This window comes from Gossypium arboreum, chromosome 5, assembly GCF_025698485.1.
Source record: "Gossypium arboreum isolate Shixiya-1 chromosome 5, ASM2569848v2, whole genome shotgun sequence".
NCBI lineage: Eukaryota > Viridiplantae > Streptophyta > Magnoliopsida > Malvales > Malvaceae > Gossypium > Gossypium arboreum.
The window spans coordinates 10,961,008-10,985,441 of record NC_069074.1 but is presented as its reverse complement, the minus strand read 5'-3'; the positions used below and the strand labels follow the sequence as shown (position 1 = coordinate 10,985,441).

At 29.1% G+C, this 24,434-nt stretch overlaps 4 protein-coding genes and 1 long non-coding RNA gene across 6 annotated transcripts; 1 reads left to right on the top strand and 4 right to left on the bottom strand.

Annotated features, from left to right (window-relative positions):
• Positions 1-1,490: 1,490 nt before the first annotated feature.
• On the bottom strand, positions 1,491-3,158 carry LOC108451207 (inorganic pyrophosphatase 2-like). Its single transcript, XM_017748928.2, has 4 exons — positions 2,899-3,158; positions 2,673-2,794; positions 2,348-2,555; positions 1,491-1,973 (listed from the first exon to the last, which is right to left on the bottom strand). Exons 1-4 carry the CDS (start codon positions 3,040-3,042, stop codon positions 1,584-1,586), a joined length of 864 nt encoding a protein of 287 aa, XP_017604417.1. The 5' UTR covers positions 3,043-3,158; the 3' UTR covers positions 1,491-1,583.
• A 1,632-nt stretch (positions 3,159-4,790) lies between these two features.
• Positions 4,791-6,392, bottom strand: LOC108451206 (inorganic pyrophosphatase 2-like). The gene is made up of 4 exons (XM_017748927.2): positions 6,237-6,392; positions 5,990-6,111; positions 5,662-5,869; positions 4,791-5,325 (listed from the first exon to the last, which is right to left on the bottom strand). The coding sequence occupies exons 1-4, from the start codon at positions 6,378-6,380 to the stop codon at positions 4,936-4,938; spliced, it is 864 nt and encodes a 287-aa protein (XP_017604416.1). The 5' UTR covers positions 6,381-6,392; the 3' UTR covers positions 4,791-4,935.
• Positions 6,393-8,309: 1,917 nt separating this feature from the next.
• Positions 8,310-9,968, bottom strand: LOC108452280 (inorganic pyrophosphatase 2-like). Its single transcript, XM_017750056.2, has 4 exons — positions 9,718-9,968; positions 9,475-9,596; positions 9,173-9,380; positions 8,310-8,905 (listed from the first exon to the last, which is right to left on the bottom strand). Exons 1-4 carry the CDS (start codon positions 9,859-9,861, stop codon positions 8,516-8,518), a joined length of 864 nt encoding a protein of 287 aa, XP_017605545.1. The 5' UTR covers positions 9,862-9,968; the 3' UTR covers positions 8,310-8,515.
• A 3,293-nt stretch (positions 9,969-13,261) lies between these two features.
• Positions 13,262-14,968, bottom strand: LOC108451920 (inorganic pyrophosphatase 1-like). Its single transcript, XM_017749628.2, has 4 exons — positions 14,688-14,968; positions 14,348-14,469; positions 14,061-14,262; positions 13,262-13,833 (listed from the first exon to the last, which is right to left on the bottom strand). Exons 1-4 carry the CDS (start codon positions 14,823-14,825, stop codon positions 13,483-13,485), a joined length of 813 nt encoding a protein of 270 aa, XP_017605117.1. The 5' UTR covers positions 14,826-14,968; the 3' UTR covers positions 13,262-13,482.
• Positions 14,969-20,664: 5,696 nt separating this feature from the next.
• On the top strand, positions 20,665-22,328 carry LOC128292829 (uncharacterized). Of its 2 annotated transcripts, none has more exons than XR_008282771.1 (2): positions 20,665-21,493; positions 22,129-22,328. It is a non-coding gene; the product is annotated as an uncharacterized LOC128292829 (long non-coding RNA). The 2 variants fall into 2 exon arrangements; XR_008282772.1 differs by having other exon boundaries at positions 21,968-22,328.
• The last annotated feature ends 2,106 nt before the right edge of the window (positions 22,329-24,434 follow it).

Below are 24,434 nucleotides of genomic sequence, written 5' to 3'. Positions count from 1 at the left end.
TTTTATCAAAAATGGATAAGAAATTAAAGCCCAATGAATATCTAATAAAATGCTGCTCAAATCTATATGCTTTTAAACCCATCAGAGCTAACTATTTTGGATAAAATGAAATATTTCAATAAATAAAAATATACACCTTCACTTACGGGAAGTGATTTAATGAAATTGTAATTTCACGTTATCTTTATCCATTTTCAATAGGAGAATGACAAATAAGATTTTTAATAATGGTAATCGACTAGGTTACCAATTCCCGAATTGATTAGTTCATACGATTCAATCAAATAAATTATTAAAATTATAAAAAAAATATTTTAAAAATAAAGAAAATTGGTACAACTAGTTTCTTTAGCTTGGTTCACAGGTCAATCAATTCAACCCTAATCTTCAGACTAACACCCTGGTCGACCTAGTTCAAAAAACATTGGTTTGATTGATAAATAATTTCTTCGATCTCATGAGGCCGAGCAAGCAAGTGTTGAAGTTTGAAAACAAAATTAATTGCCATCGTCTTGACCTCGAGAGGGTGAATTTTGAGCATTATTGGCATTGTCAAATATTATAAAAGAAGAAGAAAGAAAAAATATGTAAAAGAAAATAAAAATATTTATTTAAAAGTTTGTATGACGTGGTAGCCTATTATTGGCTAGAATGTTTTAATAGATATAACAATTTGGTGTAAAATGGTAACAGAAGAATAGTTTATGTATACCTCCAATGACAAAAATTAAGTACCAATATAAGAAAAAAAAGGCATAGTTTAAACACTAATTTGTGATTTGAATCAAAAAATAAACTTAATGATTTAATTAACGAATATATCAACTTAAAAAATTATTTATCATGATCTAAAGTTACAACTTCTGTTTAAATTCCATATAGTTTTTATTACTCGTTGGTTATGCTTTTTTTTTTTTCTTTTTATAATTTAGACAGAAAAAATTCTAAAACATCAAAACTAGATAGAAACCAAGTTTTTCTTGAGGTAGTTCAGGCCGATGAGTACTTAATTATTGATCCATTAATCTCTCTTGACAAGAGAAGGAATTTCTTATACCAAGAAATAAATAATAAATTTATTAAATGTAAAATTCAATATTATTATATGAATTAATAAAATGAAATTAGAGGATCTAATTTCTAAACCAAGAATGTTGCCAATGGCATGGTATGGTTATTTTAAGTGATGGACAAAAAAATTAGGAATAAGTTTTTGTCTTAAAACTTGGGTCCACTTTGAGTTATGATTAGAATCAATATTTTGGTACAAATAATACACAGTTTCAACAAAACCTACGAATCTAATTTGGTTTGCAGTGATATCTTCTTTTGGCTAACTTTTATTTACAAATATTTCAACCACTCTTAAATTAAGGCCATGACACGTCTTGGGGTCAAAAAAGAAGACTACCCTTTTTTAGATTAAAAATATGAATAGAATGTTATTTCAATAAATAAAGAAAAATACACTTCCACTCAATTATTTGACGTTTCCTACCATCAAAACTAGAGATTAATTATTGCAATAGTAATATTGTAGGAAGCTAAAAGGCATCAAATTCATTTGTGATTTTGACTTTCAACTAATGAAGAACGGGAAGGGCCTGGGGGAAGGCTTCATGGCCGGTGGTGACTGGCAACGCCATCGTATTTAGTTTGCAATCAACTGAATAGAGCTGACCAATATTGGCATTAGTGTTGTTTCCGTCAATGGAAATAATCCGGCTAATAAGGCGGAGCAATACACTTTTAAACTCCTCCCCATCGCTCCATTCGTATATTTGTGCCTTAATTAGACTCCTGTTTTTGCAAATCAAGTCCCAAACTGGGAAATCTTTCCTTGGCATCACATAGTCTCCATCACCAAGCTTCAAAGTTGGGCAGAAGTCACCGAGCCCATCACCAAGGTAGATTATTGTTTTCTTTTGGTCCTCCATGCATAGAGATGCTTGGATCTTTTCAATCACAATACCCTATATTTAAGAAAGGAAGGGTCAATTACATGGGAAACAACTTAAGATGATAACATAAAATAAGTTACGTTAATTATCATAATTTAATTTGGACTTTTAATTTCAATTCGTTCACGTAAAATTTCTCAAAAATTATGCGATTTGTCATCATCCTCTAAAGATTATCATGTAGGAAACCAAGTACAGATTTAAACTTTTAAAGGAAGCTTTTTTGTTTCCAATCGCATGTTTGATGGTGCCATTGTTACTAGCTATCCCCTTGTCCCTCAATGGTTAGGTGCTTATAATTGGTAAGCATAATAAAATAAATTGTAGATATGGCGCCATTGTTATTTATTAAGTTTTAAGTTGAAAAAATTACAATACATATATACCTTGCACATATTGGGAGGGCAGCTGGGATGATCACATCCGTGAGATGATTTGGTGAAATCATGGTGAGGAAAGATCCTTAGCCTGCCTTGTTCATCGACAAACCCAGGGTTTGTATTGATCTCCGAAAAGCATTCCTGGAGGCCATGATGCTCCAAAATTGTGTCGATGAAGAAGGTGTTTGCGTCGCTTACAATCTTCAAATCACATCTGAAAGACAATATCAATACCAAAACATTTAGTTTCTTATCGTTTCCCAGTGAGAAAACCTGACATGCAGAGGAAAGTTCCATATAAACAAAGATAAAAGAAAATATGCATACATACCCTAAGGCATGAGCGGATTTAATGGCTTCGATGATTTGGAGATGTATTGGAGTTCTTTTTAGAACGGCTGCAATATCCTCAATCGTTGTTCCTTGCGAATGAAGTTCTTTCATCATTCGATCCTGTAATAATTTTGACAAAGATATAAACGACTGAATTTGATTGGAAAGAAATGAAAAAGAAATTAAGAACATGCAACATAAAAAATAAGAAATTAAAGACTAACCATAAGAGAATTCCAGGGCATGGTGGGAAGAAGCTGATTGAACAACTCGGTGGCGCCCAACTCATCAACCACCCAATTGTCACTGTCACAATCGATAATCGTTTTATCGAAATCGAAGATCACAACTATGTCTGATGCTGCCATTTGTGATCGATGTATGAAGCAAAAAGAAAAATAAAAAAAGTTTCACACACGCAGAAAAGATAACAAATCAAGAGAAGGGCTTTACTATATCAAATTTGTGTGATAATGAGAAGGTATTTATATAGATGGATGAGGTGTTGTTATTGCAATGGTCACATGGATGGATTTGGAAATCAAGGGTTGGGATTCATAGTCAAGGGTGGTCTCTTTAGTCAAATTTTATGTCTGGTATTTGTTGTTTGGAAAGTTCCTAAAGGAATGGGTTTTGTTTTTCAGACTCCTTTTTTTGGTGGGATATTGACTCTTTGATTTGCTGTCTATTGAAAGATGAAAAATTCAAAATTTGATGTTTTTTGACTATTTTGTTGTTAGTCAACCTCTCTGTCGTGGAAAAAAATGCTGGAATATTGGTAATATGCCAAGTCAAAGTCCTTTAAAAAAGAAAAAAGATATAGGTATGCTTAATTTATTTGAATTTCTCAATATACTTTTATTTTATGAGGAAGTCAATAGGAAGGTCAGAAGGTCTCGTTATATGTCAATCAAGGGAGCCGAAGGGAAGCTACCATTTTCTGCTACTTTGAATAGCTAAATAGAGACTTTCAAAAATAAAATAAAATAACACTGAAGAGAAGAATAAAACATACGCGGTATTAGGAAGCTAAGAGGTGTAATTATATGACCTTCAAAACTAAAATAAATCCAAACCCTAAAGGAGCAGTAATTAAGATTTTGTGTTCACGTATTAATGATGAAGGTAGGTTTGACATAATTTTATTTTTAATTTGTAAATATAAAGAGTTAAATTTATTGAAATATTTAGAAGTGGAATTAAATTGATAGAATATGTAATTATCGAGAATTAAATATATTATTATACGAGTTAGAAAAATTTTTATAAGACAGATGACCAAAACAAAAATAAATACAAACATTAATATCTAAATTAAATTTTTTTATATTGAACTATCAAAATAAAAGCACAAACATAATTAGATTACCATTAATATAGTTTCCCTAAAATAAGTCCCTTAAAGTATTTATAATAAGTAGCAGTCACGTGGGATTAAAGGCAGTCCAATCCATATAAACAAATAAGAAATGTTGTGGGTGTGTCATCTGATATTTTTCTGCCCTGGGACTTTAGTGGGTAATTATAAATTAAACTGTCCACCCAAAGACCAGAGTGTTTTCATGGTTGACACTACTATTTTATATTTGTTCAACGTAATTATGTGTAAGTCACGACTTGTGTTTGAAATCCAAGTTTCCATTATTCCTTGCTTATGCTTCTGTCTTCTTTTTTCTCTGTTATTTTCAGAAAATTTTATAAAGTATCATCGCTACAAACCCAGCTCTTCACGAGGTAATATAGGCTGATGAGTACCTAATTGCTAATCCATTAATCTCGTCGGACAAGACAAGGAATTTCTTATATCAAGACTTATTATTGTTATTTTCAAAATGGATTGTATGGATTAATAAAATTATAGTATAGTGGGTGAAAAATTTATACATGAATTTTAAAATAATATAATAAATATAATTTTAATTGAACTATAAATTTATTGCAACTTTGTCAAAATAATAAAGAATTTTACAATTAAATTATACTCGGAATAAATTTTATCTTAGAACTTGGATCTTCTTTGATTTATGATTGGCACCAATATATTGGTACAAATAGAACACGCTTACATTTCTTTCAACAAACTTTTTTCGAGTAATAAAATGAATAGGATTTTATTTCAATAAAAAATATATAGTTCCACTACAATTACTTGACGTTTTCCTACTATTGAAACTAGAGAGTACTAGTTAGTGCAAGTCTGCAATAGTAATCCTAAAAAGCTAAAAGACATCAACTTCATTGGCCATTTTGACGATCAGCTTCTAATGAAGAACATGAAGGGCTTGAGGGAAGGTTTCAGGGCCGGTGGCGGCAGGCAACGACATCGTTTCTAGTTTGCAATCAACTGAATAGAGCTGATCAATATTGGCACTAGTGTTGTTTCCCTCTACCGAAATAATTCGGCTAATAAGGTGGAGTAATACAGTTTTAAATCCCTCCCCATTGCTCCATTCACATATTTGTGCCTTAATTAGACTCCGGTTTTTGCAAATCAAGTCCCAAACTGGAAAATCTTTCCGTGGCATCACGTAGTCTCCATCACCAAGCTTCAAACTTGGGCAAAAATCACCAAGCCCATCGCCAAGGTAGATTATTGTTTTCTTTGGGTCCTCCATAGATAGAGATGCTTGGATCCTCTCAATCACAATACCCTATATTCAAAAAAGGATTGGTCAATTACACGGGAAAGAACTTAAGATGATAACATAAAATAAGTTGCAGCTAATTATCATGCTTTGGAGTTTGGATTTCATTTCGTGCACGTAAAATTTTCCAGAAATTATGTTATTTATCATGATCCTAAAGATCGTTCCTCTAACTTCGGGTCAAAAACTAATTAAATAATTTTGTTTTGCATTGCAGGAGACAAAGGCAACTTTACAACTATAAAAAGTTTTTTTTTTTCTTATGTCATATTTGATAGATGCATAAATGGGATCATTGTTATTTATAAATTTTTTAGTTGAAAAAAATTACTATGTGCTTACCTTGCACATATTTGGAGGGCAGCTGGTATGCTGACATCCATGAGAAGATTTGGTGAAATCATGATGAGGGAAGATCCTGAGCCTGCCTTGTTGATCGACAAATCCAGGGTTCGTATTGATCTCCAAAAAGCATTCCTTTAGGCCGTGACATTCCAAGATTGTCTCGATGAAGAAGGTGTTTGCATCGCTCACAATCTTCAAATCACATCTGAAACACAATATCCACACCAAAACTTTTAGTATTTAAATTTTTTTCCTAGCGAGAAAACCTGACATGCAGAAGAAAGTTCAATATAATAAATGAGAGAAGAAATAGATCCATACACACCCTAGAGCATGAGCCGATTTAATGGCTTCGACGATTCGAGGATGTATTGGTGATCTTTTCAGAACAGCCGCAATATCCTCAATTTTTGTACCTTTAGAATGAAGTTCTTTCATCATTTGATCCTGTAATAATTTAACAGTGATATGAACAAGTCTAGTTGTTTGATTGGAATTAAGAAAGCAAACAGAGCAAGAATATACATAAACCAAGAACATGCAACGTGAAATACAAGAAATCAAAGACTAACCATAAGAGAGTTCCAGGGCATGGTAGGAAGAAGTTGATTGAATAACTCGGTGGCACCCAACTCATCCACCACCCAGTTATCACTGTCACAATCGATAATCGTTTTATCGAAATCAAAGATCACAACTATGCCTGATGCTGCCATTTGTGATTGATGTACGAAGCAAGGAGAAAAAAGAAGTTTTGCACTCGCAAAAAAGATAAGAACAGAAAAAGGCTTATCTATTTGATCGAGGGTTTTACACAAAAAAATATTTGATAAAATAGAACAAATAATAGGGTATTTATATAAGATGAAGTAGGTGTCATTGCCTTAACTGCCTCATGGATGGTTATGGAGATGAAGGGTTGTGATTAGTTGTCAAGGGTGGTCTGTTTAGTCTAATATTCTATGCCTGGCATTTGCTGTTTGGAAAATTGGGTTCCTTTCTTTTTCTTGTTTATTTTTTTTTTGGTGGAATATTGTCCCTTTGAGGTGCTAACTATTGAAAGATCAAAATATTGTGGCAAGAATGTTGGGAATATGCCAAGTCAAATGCCTTTCGAAAAGAAAAAGGTCTTCTTAAAACGTATCCACATAACAATAGAATTTATATATGCTGTATTTAATTGAATTTCTTAACTTTCTTTAATTTAAATTATTTTATTTTATGAAATGTCAATAAGAAGGTCTTTGTTACATGTCGAATAATTTCTAGAGCAGTTGTGATGAATTATCCACCGACTTGAATGTTAAAAGATTCGTTTCCATTTTTAAAACAATTTTATTATACTTAATTCAATTATAAAAAATTAAAATAACCTAAACTTCAATAAAATAATTCAAAATTTATAATTTTATATCTTTTACTTATTACAATAATTAATAACAAATGTAAATTGAGTTAAAACTTGATGGAATATGATATTGTGAGGGAGCCGAAAGGAAATTTCTTGATAATACTACTTTGAAATAGCTAAAGAGAGGAATAATAATAGGAAGCCAAGGGGTGGAATTATGTGACTTTCAAAGGTGTAGAAAGTAAGAACATATACATATTGTATAATAAGTAGCAGTCACGCGGGATTAGAGGCAGAACATATACATATTGTATAATAAGTAGCAGTCACGCGGGATTAGAGGCAGTCCAGACCACTATCCAAATAAATAATCAAAGTTATGGTGTAGGTGTGTCCTAGACTCGTAGCCCTCCTTTTTTTGGTAGAATAAACAGCTGAAGTTTAGAAAAACTCAGCCAACACCTTTAAAAGCAACCGGCTACGCATCTGAAGACATTGCACAATCCTCCTCCAAAATGTTATTGATCGCTATTAGTGGTGCAGAATAGATAACCAATTGGTTAAGAACAGTCGCAATCGTTCCATCCTGTGATTCGTCATCTTGCTCTCAACTCACGTATCTAATTTGGTATATGAATTTTGCAGTGATTTTTTATTATATAAATAATTTGACATATATTTTAATACACAAATTACATAATATATAAAATAAATAAATATAATAATTTATTAAGAACTTGAAAATGAGTTTGATTAATTCAAATTTTAAAATTTTAAATCTTAATCCGATCTTAAATGGATTTATTTATTTTTACTCGAGTTAATTTCTGGAGTTTAATATTTTTTTCATGCATGATGGCGTACGACTATACCCTCACAACGCATTTAATTCCATCCATATTTATTCTTTTCTAGTTGTTGTAGCATTTCCTCCTGTACTAGACAAATTAATACAATAAGCCCTGACATTTGTATTGCCTCCACTCTTTCAAGCCATTCGGTATGTTTGGCCAATAGAGGTTTTCCATTGCAACTATTCCCAAGTTTCTATCACTTGAGACTCCTTTACTATGTCCATCATATACACCATATCATTAACCTTTATGTTCATATTGCAGGCTACACTAGTTGTGTTGGGATCTAAGATTTGGGAATCGCTCATGTTACCCCCGTCCAACTTATTACTGTTCCAGTGTATCTTTATCCGATAGGTAGATCTGCTTTTGAAGCAACCAAACTCCATTTATTCTGTATATTAGAATCCCTAATGCTACAATATGTAACGAAATTGAAGTTATAAAATAAAGGGACAATAATAACCTTTTTAGATCAATAAAATGAATTACATGTTATTTCAACCAAAAAAAAAAATACACTTCCACTCAATTATTTAATGTTTGTCTACGGTCAAAACTAGATATTAATTACTGCAATAGTAATCTTAGAAAGCTAAAAGACATCAAATTCATCAGTCATTTTGACGTTCAACTAATTTGGCTTCTAATGAAGAACGGGAAGGGCCAGGGGGAAGGCTTCATGGCCTGTGGCGACAGGCAACGGCATCGTTTCTAGTTTACAATCAACTGAATAGAGCTGACCCATTTTGGCACTAGTGTTGTTTCTGTCAATGGAAATAATCCGGCTAATAAGGTGGAGTAATACATTTTCGAACTCCTCCCCGTCGCTCCATTCGCATATTTCTGCATTAACTAGCTTCCTGTTATTGCAAATCAAGTCCCAAACTGGAAAACCCTTCCTTGGCATCACATAGTCTCCATCACCAAGCTTCAAAGTTGGGCAGAAATCACCAAGCCCATCCCCAAGGTAGATTATTGTTTTCTTTTGATCCTCCATGGACAGAGATGCTTGGATCCTTTCAATCACGACACCCTATATTTACGAAGGGAATTGTCAATTACATGGGAAACAACTTAAGATGATAATATATAAAAAGTTGCAGCTATCTAATCATACTTGAAGTTTGGATTTTATTTCGTGCACGTAAAATTTTTAAATAATTCAATTTAATTTTGTCATGCAGCAAACAGAGGCATCTTTACTACTTTAATTTTTTTCCTGTATCATGTTTAATACATGCATATATGGTGTCATTGTTATTTATGAATTTTTAAGTTGAAAAAATTATTATGTATATACCTTGCACATATTGGGAGGGCAGCTGGAATGTTGACATCCATGAGAAGATTTGGTGAAATCATGGTGAGGGAAGATCCTCAGCCTGCCTTGTTCATCGACAAACCCAGGGTTCGTATTGATCTCCGAAAAGCATTCCTTCAGGCCGTGATGCTCCAAGATTGTCTCAATGAAGAAAGTGTTTGCGTCGCTCACAATCTTCAAATCACATCTGAAAGCCGACAATGTCCACACCAAAACTTTTAGCAATTAATTTTTTTCGTAGTGAGAAAACCTGACATTCAGAGAAAAAGTACAATGCATACCCTAAAGCATGAGCCGATTTAATAGCTTCGATGATTCGGGGATGTATTGGTGATCTTTTCAGAACAGTCGCAATATCCTCAATTCTTATACCTTGGGAATGAAGTTCTTTCATAATTCGATCCTGTAAGAATTTTGACAATGATATTAACAAGTCTAGTTCTTTGCTTGAAAAGAAGGAAAAATAGATATATGCATGTAAACCAAGAACATGCAACATGAAAAACCAGAAACCAAAGACGGACCATCAGAGAATTCCAGGGCATGGTGGGAAGAAGTTGATTGAACAATTCAGTGGCGCCCAACTCATCAACCACCCAGTTATCGCTATCACAATCGATGATCGTTTTATCAAAATCGTAGATCACAACTATGCCTGCAGCTGCCATTTGTGATCGATATATGAAGCAATGAAAGGAAAACAAGTTTCAGGCTCGCAAAAGAGAAAGGGGATAGCTATTTGATGGAGTGTTTTAAGCTGTCAATATTCAATTTGTGTGATGAACAAAACAAATGATGGGGGTTATATATTCAAATGGATGAGGTGTCATTGTCTCAACCATCTCATGAATGATTATGGAGATCAACGGTTGTGATTAGTTGTCAAAGATGGTCTCTTTAGTCAAATACTATGTCTGGTATTTGCTGTTTGGAAAGTTCCTAAAGAAATGGGTTTTGTTTTTTTGTTTTTTTCACACCCTTTTTGGTTGAATATTGGCCCTCTGATTTGGTGACGACAGGAAGATCAAAACGTGATTGCTGTATAGCTTGATTTTATTGACTGTTTTGTTATTTAGCCAACCTCTCTCGTGGGAGAAAAAAGGCTGGAATATCGGGAATATGCCAATCAAATTCCTTTAAAAAAAAAGTAATATCGGCAATATGCCAAGTCAAATTCCTTTAAAACATGTCCTATATTACGTTTAATTTAAATTACTTTATTTAATGAAAAGGTGTTGTTACATGTCAAACCCCGCTGTAAATTTTATCCCACCCAAATATACAATACCAATTTATGATAGAATTTAGAAATTGCCCCACAATATATCCATACACTTCCATGTTTGTACAAACGCTGTCAGCATCCTCATTTATATAATAAACAAATAAACTACAAAAATGTAAATCAATATTTCTTTTTATTTAATCACTTAATTTTTAAAATAAAATATTTTCATCAATTTGTATTTTTTATTAGTCTAATAATAAATTTAATTATCAATGTTTACAAAATTTTTCATTTTAATTTAAATTCTAAAAATTTCAATAAATTTAACCCTCAAATTTTAAAAAATTGTCAATTTAGTTCTATTTCTAAATAAATTGATAAATTAATTTTGGTCCTTTACAAAAATTAATAATTTAAACTTCTTAATCCAAAAATCTTAACTTTAGGTTTTAAATTTTTATAATTTTATCGTACTCAACATAAAATTTCTAACATAATCTTTGGTATTGATTGTTTTATACATCTTGTTTACCAACTCAACAAATGGAAAGGGGAAAAAGAAATGAAAAGAACATCATATGGTAATGATATTTAAAACGTTACAATTGATGAAACAAAATTAATTGCAATTTTTTGACAAACAAAAAAAATTCTATACTGAAAATAGAAAAAAAAGCGAACTTAAATTTTTATCTCTAAGTTTAAAACAAAAGATAAAATTATGGGAAATGGATAGATTAGTTAGTAATGTAATATTTATAATATTTTTTGGTTTTGATGAGAATTTTTAATGTTGATAGGGAGGCGAAGGGAAGTTTCTTCTTTAATGGTACATTGAAATGGGGAAAGGAGGATTAGTAATGGGGAAGCAAAGAGGTGGAATTATATGACCTTGAAAGCTGTAAAAAGTGAAGTGTATGTATTTAAATAAATAAATAAATAAAACTATTCAACGTATATATTGACGTGAAGTTACAACTCGTGTTTGAAATCGGTTATGGCTTTTTCCAGAGAAAATTAATAAAACATAAACTTTACAATCCAACATTTTCATTTCAATAGGTGGAGGTTACTCGGGCTGTTGCCTACTGTATTACTAATCCATTCATATCCTATGCTAACAACATATAACATTTTCTTAATTTTATTAAATATCACTCTTTAAAATAATTATATGAGTCAAGAAATTTAAATTTAAAAGAATAATTTACATGATAAATAAAAATGAACAGGTACCAATTTTAGAGGTGTTCATGGGCCGAGATATTCAGCCCGGCCAGGACTGAAAGCCCTCTCGAAATGTGAAAAGGTTTGGACAAAAATATAGGCCTGAAAAAAGGGTTTGAATAAAAAATAAGACCCATTTAAAAAATGGGCCGGGCCTCGAGTAATGTATTTTTAGCCCGGCCTAGCCCGGGACCAATAAATGGACATGATTTTTTAGTTGAGCCTGACCCGAACCTGGCCCGGCCCGGCTCGGCCCATGAACACCTCGAGGTACCATAATGAATGCAAGTTGCAAAATACAATCTATATTTAATCCAAAAATGTTGTCAATAGTAATCCCCACATAGTTACGTCTCTTTCAATTAGATATACTTATGAGTTAGATTATCTGTTAAAAAATATAAGGTCAAAAAATGAGTTCAACTAAAAAATAAGGTCATTTTCTAAACAAGTCGGGATTTGGACAGAATTTTTTGCCCAGGTCGAATCAAAAAATGAGTTCAATCTATATATTTTTTTTGTATATTCAATTTGTTGAAATTTTTTTATTTTAATATTTTTAATGTATTTGATATATTATATTTTTAAAATTTATTTCTATATAAAAATAATAATCTAAAAAATTATTATAATCCAATCGATTCAGGCTCAAGCTTAACGATTTAAATATATGTTAGATTGGACAAAATTTTAAACTCATTTTCAAACTGGACCTAAAATACAGGTCTAAAATTCTATACCTTCCCGAACTAACATAATTAGGTCTACTTTCAATAAAACTTACTGCTTTAATCTGGTAACACTCCGCAGTAAAATTTTCTATGGCAAAGTTTGTTTACAATTATGGTAAGTTTGGTATTGGTAATTTTTTAGGTGTTTTAATTAATTGGGAGTGGTTTGAGTGTTTAGTATGTTATATTATTTTTCAGTTAAATGTAATTATGTGCTTTCCCACAAACACTTGAATATGTGATTGAATTTTTTCCTCTATAACATTTAGTTCTTAAACATAAATTTGATATTTTTGCTTATCTTTTACTTATCTTTCTAACATTTTCTTATTCAACTTGGACTCCATTAAAGATTAATTACATGACACTAAAAATTTATATAAAATGTAAAATTACAAAAGATTTGAAATGATAGTTAAATTATAATTATTTTTATTTTTAATTTTTACAAAATAATGATGTAGCACAATCTAATAATATTATATTATCATATTTTAAAATAATTCAAATTTAGAGATCAAGTTAAAAAAAAACTACCAAAACAACTATTCCTTTATCCCTAAAAGTTAAAAAAAAAAATCAAAATGTAATATTCCTTTGCTCAGTCACCATTAGCATGTGTTTGCCTAGGAAGCTTGGTAGAAGGATTCCTGATTTCTTTTTTTGTTCAGAGGGGATTCTTCATTTCAACTTACCATAAGAACCCATTCCCCTGTAATATTCCTTCAGCATAAAAAGATATCCATTGGCTTTATTTTCTTCTTTTTATTGTTGCATGTCATTTTTTTATCCTTCACATGCTCATAACCTTTCCGTGCCTATAAATTATCTTAACTCTGTTAGGTGATGCTACAACACATTCAGAGATTAGAGACTCTTAAGTGAAGTAAATTTTCTTTAATATATATTTCAAATATTGTGAAGTAATTTTTTTTTAATAAATACATTCTCATCAATCATGTTCCAAAGAATAAAATTGCTTTGGAATCATGAGAAACTTAGAGACCCTTATTTTCAATGTATTTTGGTAACGGAAGATTAAATCCGTAAATCCCAACAATCAAACCAAAACCCATTGAACAACTTGAGCAGCAACCACACATCTACTGTGGAACAGGCAGGACATGAGGCAGGGCATGGTTGGATGTTGAAATGGTCTGCAGTTTACAGTCAACAGAGAACAATTGAGCAGAGTTATGTTCAACAGATACCATGTTGATGATATCCAGAAGAACCCGCTCCAGGTCTTCGCCATCACTCCATTCATGAATGTCAGCCTTGATGAGCATAGGGTTCCTGCATATTAATTCCCATACTGGAAAATTCTTCCTTGGCATCACATAGTCACTCTCTCCAAGCCTTAGGCTTGGGCAATAATCCCCACTGCCATCTCCGAGGTAAATGATTTTCTTCTTCCCCTCTAAACATGCTTGAATCCTTTCAATGATCACCCCCTGTAGCAACACAGCACAAGCCAATGTTTAGAGTTGTTAAAACATCGTATTATATTAGTTAACCCTTGTCAAGGTCATCGATTTTATTTATGTCAGAAAAAGGAAGTGACAAATAATATATAATAAATAAATAAATAGATAAATGAAAACTCCAAGCAATTTGGAGTTGGATGAAATTGACTTGTAAATAATAAAAGCTAGAATAAAATTGAATTAAAATATGATACCTTGCACATATTTGGGGGGCAAAGATTGCAGCCATGGGAAGTCTTGGTGAAATCGTGATAAGGGAAGATCCTCAGCCTCCCTTCTTCATCAACAAAGCTGGGATTTGAGTTGAGCTCTGAGAAACATTCCTTCACTCCAAGATGTTCCAGAATGGTCTCAATGAAGAACATGTTTGCATCACTTACAATCCTCAGTTCACACCTAAAAAAAATAAAATTCAAACCATTTCGATTACACCCCAAATTTTTTATTGCAACAAACCATCTGTATAAGAAGAGAAACATACCCTAAAGCATGAGCTGATTTAATAGCTGGGACGATCCTAGGGTGGATTGGAGATCGTTTCAGAACCTCAACAATGTCATCAATGGTTGTTCCTTGTGCATGCATCTCCTTCATCATCGTGTCCTGTAATTGTTTACCACCAAATAAGTAAATGCCTCAAGATGTAAACATGGAGTTGGATTTTTATTTTATATTTTACTGTCTGTTCTCTTGTCCTCAATGGATTAGGTGCTTGTCACTTTGACAAGGTTCAAGAGTTGGTAAGCAAAAGAGTTTGAATACTTTTTATTCAAATGGAAAACACAAACTAAGAGAAGTTGCAGGGGATTATTATGGTTTACCATGAGAGTATTCCAGGGCATGGTGGGAAGAAGCTGGTTGAACAAATCGGTAAAGCCCAATTCATCGACAACCCAGTTATCGCTGTCACGGTCGATAATGGTTTTATCGAAATCGAAAACCACAACAATTCCAGCCATTTTTTTCCCAAACAAAGAGAAAGAAAAGAAAACTTCAATAATCCCTTTTTTCCTGGAAAAGGTTTCTGAATGTGTTGTAGTGTCACCTAACCGAGTTAAGGGTATTTATAGGCACGGGAAGGTTATGAGCATGTGAAGGATATAAAAACGACATGTAACAATAAAAAGAAAAAAAAAAAAAGCCAATGGATATCTTTTTATGCTGAAGGAATATTACAGGGGAATGGGTTCTTATGGTAAGTTGAAATGAAGAATCCCCTTTGAACAAAAAAAGAAATCAGGAATCCTTCTAGCAAGCTTCCTAGGCAAACACATGCTAATCTGATACAACTGCTTCTGAGCTACTGGTTTTGGTACGAAAAATCCTGTGCGTTTGATCAGATGACTCTTGTCTTGTCGGTCAATCAGGTTTGACCAAGGTTTATTGTAGAATTAAAATAATAAAGTGGTGGGAATTGAACCGAAAATTGGGAGGAATAAGGGAATATTCGAGGGGAACTTAAATGGCTATATTCAGTGTAAGAATATTCGGGGGTCTTGATTCTTTCTTGCCTTTCACTTCTCGTGGCTGCTAAACCCTTTTTTTATGGGTTTTCACTTCCTACCACACCGTCCGGATTTCACCTTGGTTTTTGAAACAAAATTACCACACCAAACAAATAATATATGTCAAATTTAATACTAAATAATTATTTAAATCAATATATAACGAAAGAAATGTAGTTTCAATTTATACAGTTACGTTCCATCATTTTATATATTTTTATTTATATATCTATTCAATTAAAATGATGTGATTTTTTTGTAAACATGATATTATGTTTGTTGGATAGCATAATGAATTTAACGGTTGTCGTTTAGTCATGATTTTAGGGCTAAGCTATAAAAATTTTTAGAGGCTGAAATTAAATTATATTTTTATAATAATGCAAATGTAATTTTATCATTTTAATAGTTTATATCTTTATAATTTTAAAATATTAAATTAAATTTTTATCATTTTTAAAGAGGGTTAAAGTGTAATTTTATATTTACTAATTTAAATTTTAAAAATTTCAAAAGGCCTAAATAGAAAACTTTCCATTTTAAGGAACTTATAATTAAAAGTTCAAATTTTTAAAAATACAGAGCTAAAATGATAAAATTAAAGTATATGGACTAAATCTCCAATCTACACATACTACAAGAACTAATACTAGAATTTGATTTATTCTTTTTAAAATTTTATATTTAATATTGTGTAAATATTATTTTTAAGTCCCTATAAAACTCCAAATTGGACAAATTGTTTTATTATTATTAATAAATACAGTTATTAACGTACGGTGTTAATAATTTGCGTGAAGTTTATCTAGAGTGAGGATGAGAGAAAATGAAAACATATGTATCAATTTGTTATAAGAACATGTAAAATAAGTTGGTTTAAATGAGACTAAAAATTGTTTTATTGATCTGACATTGCATGCAGTTACTTATTAATTAAGTTCTTATTTTTCTTATAAATCATTACTTTTATTTTGTTAAGTCGAAAAGGTGAAGAACCGAAGAACTCTGATGCTTCAAACAAATGTAAAAAGGAGAACCCAGAAGGCAAATGAAAACACTAACTTAAATAAATTTGTTTTATAAACCCATTTAATTTTTTTTATTTTTTCAATTCAATTTCAACTATCTTTTCATAGTTTCAAATCTCTTTTAATTTCCTCTTAATTTCTCACTTAATTTTTATTTCTCTTTCAACTCTCCTTTTTATTATTATTAAAATTGTATTAAGATTTTTTAATTACTTTTTCTATTACAATTTATTTATTTTTCAAAATTAATAATGTCAAAATCTCTAATCTGTTTGGATGGCAACGACATTTAGGTCGATCAATTGGAAAAGGTATTTTATTATTATATTTAATCAAAATTAATTTAAATATGTTATTGTTATCTAAATTTTAATATTTTGTGTTTTTTATATGTAGTTTGAAGATCGGATTTTAGAGACGTACATTCTTAATTTACCCGCTTATCTGTTGTCATCAATCGAACCATACTTAAGAAATGCGAGATTTTTTCACATAAAAAAATCGAAATATTGATCAAAGCTCAATCGCATTCAAAAAAATTACAAACTAAGAGTTAATCAAATCGAGTAGTTCTAGTTTCGATTATGAATCAAATTGAATTTTACAATTCAAATAATTCGAATATAAGATTGATGTAAATACGATGGTTGTAAATGTCAAATTAAATAATTATTACCTTTATATCACAAGAAATTATTAAAAAAATAAAGAATATATACAAAACTTAAAATATATATAATAAAAAACTCAAAACCCATAAAACCTAAAATCCATAAAACTCTAACTCAACCTTATTTTAAAAAACTAAAACCCTAACCTTAAAAACCTGACTAAAACAGTTGAAAGTGTTTTTGTTATTTTGGTCTAGTCCCGTATTCAAAAAATTTTTTTTTAAGAAATCCACTTTGTGAAGCCCATCCTAACAATTTTTTTCCTTGTTCATATAATTTTTATAGTTCATACTTAGAGTATGTGATTGTCTCTTAAGAATATTATTTTAAGATTTAAATATAAGTCATTCCTTAAAAGTATAATATATTTTATTATTACACTAAATATTTATTAATATTTTAATTCTCTTATTATTTGCTTTTTCGACTATTCAGAATTTATTTTATAATTTCAAATTCATAAATGAAAAATAATAAACTATTTTTATTTATCTAATGCTGTCGGTTGTTGTTAATTTATTGAGGCTTTCTAAATTTTTATTGAGACATTAAATTTCACATGTTCCAATAATAAGTTGACATATTTTATTTTATTTATTGGCAAGTGAGATAACTTTGATGGAAGTTATTAATGCTATCATCATTTATCTTTATTTACTCACTTTAATAATTAAATTACTCCAAATTAAGTCTAATTTCATAATGTGTAACTATTAAATTATTGAAGCGATCCTTACATTATAAATTTAGGAGCAAGATAATCTCTTTACCATAAAACTAAACAATCTAGTTATTGTACTCGTAATTTTGAAGCAAATATATAATTACGAACAGATATGAAAATCTTTTTTTCACAAAAATATGAGTAATTCAATATTTTTTTTGTGTGTGTTTAAAATGATGGGTCATTTAAAAATATATATGTAATTTTGTTTAACGAAAATTTCAATTTTCTTTAAAAATAATTTAAATTAATTAATTATTTACTGAAAATGATTTATTTGTAAAATTATGTACAAAAATTATACGCTTTTAAACAGTGAATCTCAATGCCGTCGTTGCCACTAGCAACACCAAATTAATGTGTGAGTATATAAAATGTTTTGATCTAATCTAAAAAGGATAATTGTTTCATTAAGTTTCTAGACGTTTTATACAATCACACACTTCAGTCTAGAGCAAGAAAAAAAAAATAATGATTGAGCTATTATGAAGGGTGGTATCGTCAATGACAACGATGACACCAAAATTCATTATTTAAAATAGATCATTTTCGTAAATAATTAATTAATTTGAGTTATTTAAAAAAACCTTCAATTTCATTCTTATTTATTTTTCTTCAAAATTAAATGTAAAATGAGTGAATAGCTTTCTTTTATAATAAAAATAAATAAATCTATAAAAACCTACCAATAATTTAACCCATTTAGTAATACTATACTAGAATTAATTGCAGCATTTGCTGGGAGTTTTAAGAATTTTTGAATTAAATGGACATTTTATTTATTTTAAAAATTGTAATAATACATATAGTGTCGTAAAGTTTTATTATGCCATAATTCAATTAGTTAATATAACATCATGAAATAAAATAATAAATTTTTTACATTTTAAACTATAAAAGAATACAAAAATTATAAAAATGAAAAAAATAAAAAATTATTAAAAGTGTGAAATATACAAACTATTGAAATATTATATGAAAAGAAATTAAAGACTTTAAATTTTCATTAAAAACTTAATTAATGTAATTTTAAAACTTAACGATTTAATTAAGTACATTTTTCGTGAATGATTTTTAACTTTATGTATACTATATAAAGTTGTTAACTGAATTAATATCATAAGTCAATTTGATATTAGTCCAATTGTGAGATTATTAAAATACTCACGCTTTAAAAGATAAATAAAATTATAAAAATATTTTTATTTTTCATATTTTTATATAATATTTAATAAAATAATTAAAAAATATTATTTAGGAATAGCACACAACACTAATAAATTCAAATTAAAACCTTTTTCACTTCACTATAGTCATTTTAATAAATATATCTTTTAATATAAAATATTTCAGTCCACTAAATGCGTAAATCAGCATGCAATCAAATATGTTGCTTAAAAATTTGAAAAGTTAATAAAACGAATTTTCTTTTTAATGGATAGAAGACATATGCTAAAATGATTTATAAATTATCCATACACACCGACACTTCTAAATATATATTTAAATTGTTGAAAAATACGTATTTAAAATTAAATCAAATACACGAAAATATATTTTTATTTTTTCAGTTGGATCACATATAAATTTTAAATGAACTAATAAATTCTCCTGCGAATCAATGAATCTATCTATTTAAATTAAAATGCAGCATTTAGAAAAAACAATTTAAAAAAAAAAACTTGTCACGTGGTTGTACAAACCTTTGGCATGTGTGGACCTTAACTTTAGTTGAGAGAAAAAGGACATAAAGTAAAATGGCGCGGTCTCTTGTCCTTTAAAACTGAAAAACGAAAATATCAGGACAGCTGTCGAACACAGATTTTATTTCTAGATTTTTATTTTAACTATATATACAGATAATGTTTTACGCAATAGTGGCTTTTCGGTTTCTCACCTCTGATGTCAATTCCCTCTTTCAATTTAATACTAAATTATGATGTCAATGAAAAGGTAAAATGTATTTATAAATGTTTAAGTAAAAATATATTTATTTTTATATAAAATAATTTCTTTTTAAGTAGTAGTTTAAATTATTTTATTTAAAGATTTTTTGAACATATTAAAATATAAAAAGTATGTTATTAGTTTTATTATTATAAATGAGTATAATTATAAATATAAATTCAAAAATTTTAAAGTAAATTTCAACTCATAACATACGACAAAAGAAATTAGAAATGTTTATGGATTGAACTAAGGTAAGTTAAAATCAAGTCGGACTTAAACATAACTTTCAAAATTACCTATGAATTTCTTTTCCTAACTTTTAAAAGATTATATATATTTTAATTAAATAAAATTGAGATTTCATATTTTTATGTTTAAATTTTGGAATCAAATTCAATTTTACACCTAATATTTTCATCAAAACTTTGGGTAAAATATAAAGGAAATTCACATGTGGAAACTCAAGAGCTTAAAATTAATTAAACAAATGGTAAGACATAATTGATGTGATGGTTGTAAAATAAAATGAATTATATTGTGGTGGAGATAGGACGTGGTGAAATGCCTCCGACTATACCCAAGAATAGATGGTCCGTTTTGTCTCCCCTTAATACCTCCGCTTTAGTTACGTGCCATTCTCAATCTCATACGCGGAGCTTTCAAATTACAACACCTCAGCTCTGTTTCACCAAAATTTTTATATACTTGCATATATTGTGGTTGTTATAACAATCCGAGTTTGGGTTTCAAGACGTGAAAGTTTGCAATTGGTTCCACCATGCCTTTGTTTGGATATATCCACTAACTTGTATTTGTTTTTTTCCTATAAAGTAACTTGTGTTTTGCTCACACAATCCTCTCCATTTTTTTGTCTTGTTAAAAGTAGACAAATTCTGTTTCATAAATTTAAAATTGACAGACACAAAGTTTAGTTTAAACTGCTTTACGCTTATTATCTATACTATTATAAGTAAAGAGGAGTCCAAAATTCAACATGTTCATTTTGAAGTATGAAATAAGTTCATTTTCATAATGTCACCATTTCTTTGGTATTATCTTTAAATTGTCAAACTATCATTATGTTTTCACTCACCCCTTATTTGTATGTTTTCGATTTTATGTATAACATTCAATTTTTGTTCCTTGGTTTGGACCATGACAATTAAAACTTTTAATTTTATAATAAGATTTCAATTTTCATAAACATTTTTGGATTTATGACATATGTGTGGCCGAAATTTTATTTTATAAAATAGATATAAACTTCAGAGTTCCGCCACTGCCTGGACATGCGAAATGGCTTTAATATTCTCCACCTTCTTCTTCTCCGTTTTTTTTCTTCTCTTCTTCTTCAAATAAACTTCCACCGTTAACAAACTTGGAAGCTGAAATCATTCTCTGTAACCACTGCAGCCAAAATCAACATGTAAAGGAAACTGCTTAAGGAATATGATAATAGATGGATAACTTCACCTGTTTCGTTTCTTTTTTAAAATATTTGAATGTTATTCTTCAAAAGAACTGCTTCAAGAATCTGGACATAATAGATGGATAATTTCTCTTAAATGTAAAATGTGAATTCCAAAACTCCATCCCACCCGAACTGAAACGCACAATGAACAAACAAATCAAAAAAAAAAAAAAAAGGAAAGAAAGCGCTGATTGACGACACAAAACAGCAACTTATATGATCTCGGAAACAAAAAAAAAGAGATATGGTGATGATCCTAGGAGCGGTGTTATTCGATGGTACGTCTGCTCTTCCATTTCCTCTGATCACATGCGTATCATTTTTGCATTCGTTTCTTTTTGTTTAATTTTTTTTCCAGCTATGATATTTGAGGTTTATTCTGTTGAATTAGTTTGTAATGATTGAATCTGCTTTATATTATATAGATGTATATATTTAGTGGTTTTTTTTTTTTTGGGGGGGGGGGTATGTAAACTGAATAAGTTTGTTCTACTCTTTTGATGGAATTGGAATTGGATTTAGTCTTGGAGCAGAGAGAGGAACTCTGATCTGATTAAAAACAATTTAAAAATAAAAACTGAGATTTTTATCCACTTATTTCTCTATCAAATTGGGTTTCTGCCGATTCTTAAATTTTGAAGAGAAGGAACGGATAATCTTCTGTTCCTTTCTTTTTTTTTTTTTTTGTTGCAATAGTTTAGAGTTGTGAAATTAGATAATGTCATCAATTATGATATGCTTTATTCCCCTAGGTAGCAATGATATTATATGAATATAGTGGTTCAACTCCTGCAAAAATTTGACGAAATGAAGAGGTTAATTTATGGACGTCGATATACTCTTTTAAAAGAGCAAAAGTGCTGGCGGAAGTTGTTTTTGGGTCTTTGAGCTCTGTGTTAAACTGTTGACACAGGATTTTGGGGACCCAGAAAGAAGTAGAAGGAGAAGCAACACAAAAACCAGGGAAGAAGAAGAAGGAAAATTAAGCAGGAAGAATAAAATGAATTAAAATTTTAAAAGGAAAAACATATTAGGTGGAATATATTAAAGCTAAATGCTGGTTTTCTATTCGACCATATTGAAAAATAAAACTATTATTTTTAAAGGTTAAAATATACCATAACCTCCTATACTTCTCATAAATTAAGAATTTAGTCTTTATATTTATATTTTCAGTAATTTAGTCCTCTTTTAGATTTCAAAATTTTGGTCTAATTGTGTTAAATATTTTTATTAAATTTACTGGAATGACAATTTGAAATAAAAAGATATACTTACTTAGTAGTCACGTAATTAAAAATGACATTGTAAATAACTTAAAGTTAACAAAATAATTTTAACAATGTTAGTTGGATTTAAAATAGTGGAGAGATTAAATTCTTAAAATTAAAATATAAAGACTAAATTTTAAATATCTGAATATATTTTAATTTTTATAAAATATGTATGTTTAATTTTTTTCACATAATTCATTTTTAAGGAGCTGTTCGTGTAAATTTTAATTACTGAACTTTTTAGTATTAAGGAGGCACAAAAGAATATCTTTGATTGAGAAGTCTAAATTTGAATCTCCACTCCCATAAATGTTGAGTAATGTTTTAATATTTTTATCATAATCCTTATTTTAATTTTAATGTAACTATCAACCTCATCCTTCATAAATGTTTAAATTATTTTGATATTGTAATTATTCCTCTTACTTTTATATGTCCTTATATATACTTTTATTAGTTGTATACTCATGCCATAGTATTTAATAACTAATATATGATATAATTTTTTAAATAATGATAAAACTAAATAAAATAATAAAAACAGCATAATTAATATATAATATATTCAAATGTCAAATTTTACTATTAGTCTTTGTATTATGCATAAGTTGTGGATTCAATCATTCTACTTTAGTTTGATCATTTTATTTTATTTATTTTTAAAATTTTTAAATTTCAATCTTGACTCAAAAAGTAGTTGTTAAATTTATTAAGTTGAATTCTGTTATTTTAAAAATATTATGCAACAAATATATCATCTCGTGTCTGTAGTTCCAAGTTAACTCACTGTTTTTATATAATATTCACAGAAAATTTATGTTATCTTAGCTAAGTGATTTAACAACTATTATTTTAGTAAGGACAAGTATTTTAAAAATATATTGACTAAAATAATCAAATTGAAAATAAGAACTAAATTTAAAACTTATGATAATAATAACAAAATTTGATGTAATAAATTTAACTAGGTTATGATTATAATTTTAAATTTTAAAAATATTAGAACTAAAATTAGTTAAATTAGAATATATATATATATATATATATATATATATATATTAAATTCTCAACTTATATATATATATCACAAGCTGGTACTAGAATTTGACTTACTCGAAAACTAGTATGTGATATTATTGTACTTTTGTGCAAGTATGTGTATAAAAAGATAAGAAAATTTATAATATTAAAACCTACCGATTATAAAAATAGTCACTGCATCCATTTATGATAGTGTAAATATTGATTTTAAAATTAGATAGAATTAATTTCAAAATTAAATTATTTAAAAACAGATGAAAATATTATTTATTTTGATTAGTAATAAAAACAAAATATACTGAAAGTTGAGTGGTTATAAAGTATATTATACTATTTTTTATTTTTATCCAATGCTTAAATTATTTATATATTGTTAAAGTTTTATATTGAAGGACATTATGTGTTTAAGTATGCTTAAATTCATTATTTTAAATTTATTATATAAGTATTATAAAGTATAGATTAAATTTAATTTAAATTAAAATAATTTTAAATATGAATTCGCACGTGATAAAATAAAATAAAAATAAATTTAAACAAAATTCATCATTTATTTTATAAAATAAAATAAAAATCTCATAACCTTCAGAATGAGAAATGAGATAACAGAAAGTGTTTGATTGAATCTCGAATTTTTTTATCAATTAACAACTATAAATTTATTTTCCTATGGGTCCTATTTTGTTGGGTTTGACCGAGAAGTTGGGCCGTTTTACCCAAAAAGACCATTTAAAAAATATTATTATGGAAATGAGTCGTTTATTGACTTATTTATCGGATTAGGCAGTTTTTTACGAAAATATGTCCACATCAGCGCGATTTCAGGGGATATGTCAGCAAAGCGCTTCCCTGGAGAAGCGTTTTTGCCATGTCAACAAAAAATCGTGCCCTCATGGACGCACTT

Coding starts and splice junctions, on each gene's coding strand:
- LOC108452280 (XM_017750056.2), bottom strand. CDS start 9,861: ATGGCAGCTGCAGGCATAGTTGTGATCTACGATTTTGATAAAACGATC. Junction 9,597..9,717: donor TGCCCTGGAATTCTCTGATG/GTCCGTCTTTGG, acceptor AAATTCTTACAG/GATCGAATTATGAAAGAACT. Junction 9,381..9,474: donor AAATCGGCTCATGCTTTAGG/GTATGCATTGTA, acceptor GTCGGCTTTCAG/ATGTGATTTGAAGATTGTGA.
- LOC108451206 (XM_017748927.2), bottom strand. CDS start 6,380: ATGGCAGCATCAGGCATAGTTGTGATCTTTGATTTCGATAAAACGATT. Junction 6,112..6,236: donor TGCCCTGGAACTCTCTTATG/GTTAGTCTTTGA, acceptor AAATTATTACAG/GATCAAATGATGAAAGAACT. Junction 5,326..5,661: donor GCCCTCCAAATATGTGCAAG/GTAAGCACATAG, acceptor TTTTGAATATAG/GGTATTGTGATTGAGAGGAT.
- LOC108451207 (XM_017748928.2), bottom strand. CDS start 3,042: ATGGCAGCATCAGACATAGTTGTGATCTTCGATTTCGATAAAACGATT. Junction 2,556..2,672: donor AAATCCGCTCATGCCTTAGG/GTATGTATGCAT, acceptor ATTGTCTTTCAG/ATGTGATTTGAAGATTGTAA. Junction 1,974..2,347: donor GCCCTCCCAATATGTGCAAG/GTATATATGTAT, acceptor TCTTAAATATAG/GGTATTGTGATTGAAAAGAT.
- LOC108451920 (XM_017749628.2), bottom strand. CDS start 14,825: ATGGCTGGAATTGTTGTGGTTTTCGATTTCGATAAAACCATTATCGAC. Junction 14,470..14,687: donor TGCCCTGGAATACTCTCATG/GTAAACCATAAT, acceptor AAACAATTACAG/GACACGATGATGAAGGAGAT. Junction 13,834..14,060: donor GCCCCCCAAATATGTGCAAG/GTATCATATTTT, acceptor GTGTTGCTACAG/GGGGTGATCATTGAAAGGAT.